Here is a 7,980-nt window from a genome sequence, read left to right on the forward strand (position 1 = left end):
TGCTTCCCGATAAAATACTTTCTACGGGGCAATTGTGGAACGTTGAGAGAATTTTAGATGCTTTAATGAGATTACTTCCCAATATTCTAGCAGAGCACAGGCCAACCTGTTTAATTGTCACTCGTACAAAAATAAAAAATATATGATAAAATATAAAAAATATAAATAAAACACTGCGATTAACAATAGCCCAGAGCTGGACCTGGGTCACTAAAGAGGTACGAGAAAGCAGGTAGTAAAGGGAAAAAAAGAAATAGCTGAACAGTGGGAAATATAAAGTGAGCTATTAATCTTTCAAATATGGAAAACCAAAGGTTTCCACCTGTAATGGGAGCAGTGATAGCAAACACATTGTCCGCCCCATGTCAATATAGTTCTGCTCCATTCCTAGAAAACTGCTTCATCAATGAATTAACAAGGTCATTAAGATGGTCAACCCAGCATTTTAAGTGCTAAAGAGTATCCCATTTTCATCACAGACTCTAATAAACAAGGCAAAGAAATGCAATTAATATACCAGCAATGTCAACCAGAATGGTCCCAGTCGTTACTAATTGACAAGTGGGAACTTTAAGAGCTGTTCAGCTGTTCAACAGCTCTTGAAAGTGAAATGACCATGTTTTATGAATGGCTTCTGATGCAAAGCATAAGTGAATGATAGGGATAGAGATTACCAGTGCAAACAACCACAGGATATCTGTTAAATGAGTTGCAAAATGTGATGATTGCCTAATGTGCAAAGACAGCAAAATTTCATTTGAGGATCAAGGTGAGTGTTGCTTAAAGTACGTAATGTAGAATTAAAAAAACACACATGAGGCACATGCTATATAAATTTACAGGTTTCCCAACGGACATTTCACATTGAAAAGGCTCAGAGTCAAGCTACAGCAGACTGATCAGGTAATATTAAATAAAATGCTTTAGATTGCTGTTGAGATGTGAATAAGGTGTTGAATTTGATTTAACGCTGTTAAATTAGTGAACCCTTCCTCTCTGTGGCATCTTTGGCGTCTTTGGTTTGGTGGTTGGACTCTCCTGTCTCTGAATCAAAAGCTGCTTTAAGAAATTTCCCAGGCTGGAAATGTCAAAGAAGAGAGAGCACAGCTTTAAGGTGAGAAGCACTAGGCATGAAGGATATGTGCAGGGCAGGTATTTGATGGTGGAGGATCCAGATACGATAGTGGCATTTAAGAGGCTTTCAGATAGGCACCTGGATCAAGTCAAGTCAAGTCAAGAGAGTTTATTGTTTAAGAAGGAACTGCAGATGCTGGAAAATCGAAGGTACACAAAAATGCTGGAGAAACTCAACGGGTTTATTGTCATGTGTCCCAGATAGGACAATTACATTCTTGCTTGCTGCAGCACGACAGAATATTTTAGGCATAAGTACAGATCAGATCAGTGTGACCATATACCATAGAATATATATATACACACATAAATACACAGATAAAGTGCTAAAGACTGTTATAGTTCATAGTTTGTTTGAAGTTGTGTTTAATAGTCTGATGGCTGTGGGGAAGAAGCTGTTGCTGAACCTGGATGTTGCAGATTTCAGGCTCCTGTGTCTTCTACCTGATGGCAGCGGAGAGATGAGTGTGTGGCCAGGATGGTGTGGGTCCTTGATGATGCTGGCAGCCTTTTTGAGGCAGGGCCTGCGATAGATCCCCCTCGATGGTAGGGAGGTCAGAGCCGATGATGGACTCGGCAGTGTTGCAGGGAACAGAGGAATATGGATCACGTGGAGGCAGATGAGATCAGTTCATTTTGGCATTATGTTTAGCACGTACATTGTGGGCTGAGGAGCCTGTTCCTGTGCTGTTCTTTGATATATGTTCTAAGACATTGACCTCTTACGTAGGTTAACATCTCAGTCCAGTGCTGAATGTTAAGTATTGTCTGTAAGAACAAGGGACTACAAATGCTGGTGTACAAAACAAAAGACACAAAGTGATGGAGTAACTCAGCAGGTCAGGCAGCATCCCTGGAGAATATGGATAGGTGACATTTCAGGTCAGGACTCTTCGTCGGGCGTGAGTAGTGTCTATTGTGCAAGAGATAAGCCAAGGAGTTCAACAGGTGCACTCAAGTTAGAAGTGAAAGGAAAGGAAGGAGATGCCAGGTTAATATTTGACGCCTCAGCCAAAAGCACTGAAACAGGGATGTGATGCTGAGGCTTTATAAGGCACTGATCAGACTGCATTTGAAGTGTTGTGAGCAGTTTTGGACCCCATATCTGATAATGTGCTGGCATTGGAAAGAGTCCAGAGGAAGTTTAGGAATGATAGGGTTAACATATGATGAGTGTTTGACGGCACTGGGCCTGTACTGGCTGAAAGATGTGGGGACTTCATTGAAACTTACCGAATAGTGAAAGGCCTGGATAGAGTGGATGTGGAGAGGATGTTTCTACAATTGGGACAGTCTAGAACCAAAGGGCATAGCCTTAGAATAAAATGATGTACCTTTGGAAGGGAGATGAGGAGGAATCTCTATAGTCAGAGGTTGGTGAATCTATGGAATTCATTGCCATGGAGGGCTATGGAGTCATTAGATATTTTTAAGGCGGAGATTGACAGATTCATGATTAGTAAGGGTGTCAAGGAGTTATGGGGAGAAGGCAGGAGAATGGGGTTGAGAGCCATGATTGAATGGTGGAGAAAAATCGATGGGCCGAATGGCCAAATCCTGCTCCTATGACATAATGAACCTATGGAAACAGGTTATCCTGTCCTGTATATCATTGCTGCTTGTGGGATTTTCCAATGCAAAATGAAGTTGAACACATTCTGCAGATGTAAATGACACTATTTGAATGTAATGTCTGTTTGTTTTCTCTCTGAAAGGGAGATCTACTTTTCTCATTGAAATGATGTTTTGGAGCCAAATCGTGCTGGTGTGCGCACTGATCATCTTTGCATGCCCCAAAGGATTAGAAACACTCCCTTCTCAGCACCTGTGTGGCTCACACCTAGTGGATGCTCTGTACTTTGTGTGTGGACCAAAGGGCTTCTATTATTTACCGAAAGCAAAGAGAGGCCAAGAAGAGTTTCTCGGTATGTAGCCTTCAATTTAAAAACAATTGCAGATGTTGTTCTAAATCTTGCATGGTTTTGAATTACATAGTTCAGCAAAATCTATAGGGTATCAAGAAGGGTGGCACAGTGATGCTGTAGTAGTCACAGCGTCTAAGACCCAGGTTTGATCCTGACAATGGCTATTCTCTGTGCAGAGTATGCACATGCTCCCTGTGGCCGCGTGGGTTTTCTCCAGGTGCTCCGTTTTCCTCGCACGTTCCAAAGATGTGCAGGACTGTAGGTTCAATCTATAAATTGCCCCTAGTGTGTATGAGTGAAAGTGGGATAGCATAGAACTAAAGTAGACAATAGACAATAGACAAAGGTGCAAGAGTAGGCCATTTGGCCCCTCGAGCCAGCACCACCATTCAATGTGATCATGGCTGATCATTCCCAAATCAGTACCCTGTTCCTGCTTTCTCCCCATATCCCCTGACTCCGCTATTTTTAAGAGCCCTATCTAGCTCTCTTTTGAAAGCATCCAGAGAACCTGCCTCCACCGGCCTCTGAGGCAGAGAATTCCACAGACTCACCACTCTTTGTGAGAAAAAATGTTTCCTCGTCTTCGTTCTAAATGGCTTACTCCTTATTCTTAAACTGGGGCCCCCCCCCCCCCCCCCCCCAACATCGGGAACATGTTTCCTGCCTCTAGCGTGTCCAAGCCCTTAACAATCTTAACAAAAAGTAGGGGCGAACTCTGGTCTAAACCAAACAAGTGTGGATTTCTCCTTTAGATGGAGTTTGAATGAATGGCAACGTAACATGAAAGAATCGTCCAATTTATCCCCTACTCCCAAGTTCTCTATCCCCTACTCCCAATTCCTCTGTCTATGCCTCTGCGCCCAGGATGAGGTGTTCCATACCAGGGCATCAGAGATGTTTTCATTCTTTAGGAAATGGGGGTTCCCCTCTTCCATTATAGATGAGGCTCGCACTAGGGGTCTCCTCAATATCCAGCAGCTTTGCTCTTGCTCCCGCTCCCCCCTTTCGAAACAAGGACAGAGTCCCCTCTGTCCTCACCTTCCACCCCATCAGCCATTGCATACAGCATATAACACTCCAACATTTTCGCCACCTCCAACGGGTTCCCACTACTGGCCACATCTTCCCATCTCTACCCCTTTCTGCTTTCCGCAGAGACCGTTCCCTCCGAAAATCCCATGTCAACTCGTCCCTTCCCACCCAAACCACCCCCCTCCCTAGATACTTTATACGTGCAACTGCAGGAGATGTAACACCTGTCCCTTTACCTCCCCCCTCGACTCCATCCAATGATCCAAACAGTCTTTCCAGGTGAGGCGGAGGTTCACTTGCACCTCCTCCAACCTCATCTACTGTATCTGCTGTTCCAGGTGCCAACGTCCCTACATCGGCGAGACCAAGCGCAGGTTCGGCGATCGTTCAGCTGAACAACTCCGCTCAGTCCGTCTTACCCTACCTGATTAGCACTTTAACTCCCCCTCCCATTTCCAATCTGATCTTTCTGTCCTGGGCCTCCTCCATTGTCAGAGTGAGGCCCAGCGCAAATTGCAGGAACAGCACCTCATATTTCGCTTGGGTAGCTTACACCCCAGCGGTATGAACATTGACTTCTCTAACTTCAGATACCCCTTGCTTTCTCTCTCCATCCCCTCCCCCTTCCCAGTTCTCCCACTAGTCTTACAGTCTCCGACTACATTCTATCTTTTTCCCCTGACATCAGTCTGAAGAAGGGTCTCGACCCGAAACGTCACCCATTTCTTCTCTCCAGAGATGCTATCTGACCCGCTGAGTTACTCCAACATTTTGTGTCTACCTTCGATGTAAACCAGCACCTGCAGTTCTTTCCTACAAGAATTGTCCAATTATTATCATCTGAGTTTAATTTAGTTTAGTTTAGAGATGCAGTGTGGAAACAGGTCCTTTGGCCTACTGAATCTGCGTCGACCAATAATCAGCCGTGCATGAACACTATCATACACACGGGACAATTTACAATTCTCTAAACTAAACTTTCTCCCAATCGCATGCACATTCTTATACCTATTGCTCTTTGAATGTATCGAGGTATATTCAGAAAAAACTAATTGTAGATGAGTGGAATTGGAGGGGGGGGGGGCGGGGGGGGGGCGGGGGGGGGAATAATATGTGCAACTTCAATGGAGGAATGAAGAACAATTAAAAAAAACAAGTTGTAGAACAAGGAACTGCAGATGCTGGTTTACAAAACCGCCACAAAATGCTGGAGTAACGCAGTGAGTCAGGCAGCATCTGTGGAGAACATGGATAGGTGCCACTTTGGGTCAGGATCTTTCTTCATACTCCCAAAGAAAGGACTTAAGGAGAAGGATCTGAAGAAGGCTCCCGACCCGAAAAATCACCCATCCATGTCCACCGGAGTTGTTGCCAGACCCGCTGAATTACTCAGACATTTTGTGTGTTTTATTTTTTAAAACTGACTTCCTGTGGTATTGTTCTCTTCTAGAGTTACGTGGTGGGGAAGAATCAACTCAAGAAAATGAGGCCGAGCAGCAGTTTCCATTCCATAAACTGCTGGGACGGATGATAAAGAGAGGAATTGTGGAGCACTGCTGTCATAGTACCTGCTCACTTTTTGATCTGGAAGGCTACTGCAACCAGTAAAGGCCTTAATGTCACGAATGTCACAGAGCCCTAATGATGGAGCATGCAGCCATTGTGAAGGAAGTGTCTCCAATATCACCTAAATAAAAAGCAAATCACCTCTAATTGTGTCAAAGTCTCAAAGATATCTTTGTGGAAATTCAAATAAAGATTTTTCCTTTGTTGCCAAAGTCCAGCTATTTTTAAATGCCTCCATCTATTCTCTGCTCAGCTATTATTAACACAAATGGATTATATAATGAAGCAAAGCATACTCTGCTTTATGGGGTTAAACTCACACATTCTATGCACTTTCACGATTTGCAACAATCTGTAACTTTTAACTCATATTTGAACTTAAAAATAAAGCAGCCTCTGGTGCCTTGATTTTCAATTTCATGTTCTTTTGACTTCCTAATTTGACTTCCGAGTGTTACCTACAACACAAGCAGTAGCTGGAGAGTGTTGGAAGAAAAATAAGTGTGTATTTTGGTGGAAGGAAACAGATCCCTTCTAATTACAGACTGCCTGATATCTGATTTACCTGCTGTATAATTGAGCTATATTATTTAGCATCAGTCTGAAGAAGGGTCCTGGCCAGAACCAACGTCTGCCCATTTCCCTCCACAGATTATTTTGTAAGGGCAGCACAGTGGTGCAGCAGTAGAGTTGCTGCCTTTCATCTCCAGAGACCTGGGTTCCAACCTGACTACGGGCGCTCTCTGTACAGAGTTCGTACGTTCTCCCTGAGGCCGCGTGGGTTTTCTCCAGGTGCTCCAGTTTCCTCCCACACTCCAAAGACGTGTGGGTTTGTTGGTTCATTGGCTCCTGTAAATCGCAAAGTGTGCGTCGTGTGTAGGATAGTGCTAGTGTACAGGACGATTGCTGGTCAGCACGGGCTGAATGGGCCGAGCGGCCTGTTTCCAGGCTGTATCTCTACAGTCTAAATTCTAAAGTAAAGATGCTGCCTGACCCGCTGAGTTACATTTTACAATTCCATTGTAAAATTTCCTCCTTCAGACAGAGAAGAGACCCGGCCTGAAACGTCATGATCCATGTTCTCCAGAGATGCTGCCTGATTGACTGAGTTATTCCAGTACTTTGTGTCTTTATTTTAATAAATCGGCATCTGCGGTTCCTTATTTCTATATTCCAGCTTATCTCAATTCCAAATAATATCACAGACCCACAAGGAGCTAAAATAGTGTCCCCCAGTCAATGTTCTAGACAACCTGAAGCCCATCACAGAGATTGGATAAAGTTTCAATGTAAAATTCCTCAACACTATCAGTATAGTCTTAACTTCATTGTATCTTGCCTTTTTGCCAGGCTTTATACCATTTGCCCCATCTGATCTGTGTCAACCTTCAATCACCACAGAGACATTTAAAAGCTGATAAACCACACAACCACAGAGAGAATGTGCAAACTCCACACAGAGAGCACTGAGGCTCAGGATTGAACCTGAGTCATTGGAATTGTGAGGCAGCACCTTTACTAGCTGAGTCACTGTGCTGTCCATAAATAACCCTATTGCAAACAAAAGCAAAGTCCTTGACGTTAACAAGAACAGTCCATAATAGATACGATCCACCTTGCAGTAATTCCTCTGAAGGCCCTTTTCCTTATATCTATGTTGATTGGAGGCAGCCTTTCAAGGAAAATGAATTACCATTGAGAGGAAGCTATGAATTAGTGATGCAGGTTTTCTCTCTGGCGCAGCGGAGAAGAACATTGCACAATGAGATTTGAAAGCATTCACATCATTCACATCTTAGGTCTGATCTCTGAACATTGCCAAGTTGGATTTTCTCATTCATAGAAAAGTGCAGCACAGTAACTCCAACAGCACTCCAAAGACGTATTAGTTTGTAGGTTAATTGGCTTGGTATAATTGTAAATTGACCCTAGTGTGTGTAGGATAGTGTAAATGTGCGGGGATAGCTGGTCGGCACGGACTCGATGGGCCGAAGGGCCCGTTTCTGTGCTGTATCTCTAAACTAAACTAAACTAAACTAAACTAAAGGAACAGGCCTTTCAGCCTAGAACTCCTGGTTCAGTGTTCTTTTGGATAAATATTAGGCCGTGATTAAATACAGACTAAAGATCAGATCAAAAATTTTCCCTGAGCAAATTAGACAGCAGAGCCTTTATCAGTGAAGATCCTTCTACTTAACGAGTCCACACACAAGATTAGAAGTTGTTTAGCCAGAGCTGAACACACATCTCAGCATCTGCATACAATGGTGTCTTTCTTGCGCTTCTTGTGCTTCTTGTGGGTGGTGGTGGAAACAGGGCC

The 7,980-nt window shown here is 43.7% G+C and overlaps 1 protein-coding gene across 1 annotated transcript; it reads left to right on the forward strand.

The window, feature by feature from the left end:
- Positions 1-851: 851 nt before the first annotated feature.
- Positions 852-5,872, forward strand: ins (insulin). Its single transcript, XM_033038588.1, has 3 exons — positions 852-903; positions 2,850-3,059; positions 5,545-5,872. The coding sequence occupies exons 2-3, from the start codon at positions 2,873-2,875 to the stop codon at positions 5,700-5,702; spliced, it is 345 nt and encodes a 114-aa protein (XP_032894479.1). The 5' UTR covers positions 852-903; positions 2,850-2,872; the 3' UTR covers positions 5,703-5,872.
- Positions 5,873-7,980: the final 2,108 nt, after the last annotated feature.

Source organism: Amblyraja radiata, chromosome 20 (genome assembly GCF_010909765.2).
Source record: "Amblyraja radiata isolate CabotCenter1 chromosome 20, sAmbRad1.1.pri, whole genome shotgun sequence".
Classification (NCBI taxonomy): Eukaryota; Metazoa; Chordata; class Chondrichthyes; order Rajiformes; family Rajidae; genus Amblyraja; species Amblyraja radiata.

Bases quoted from the DNA above. Each gene is read 5' to 3' on its own strand.
- ins (XM_033038588.1), top strand. From the start codon at position 2,873: ATGATGTTTTGGAGCCAAATCGTGCTGGTGTGCGCACTGATCATCTTT. The intron at 3,060-5,544 runs GTATGTAGCCTT...GTTCTCTTCTAG, and splicing joins AGGCCAAGAAGAGTTTCTCG to AGTTACGTGGTGGGGAAGAA.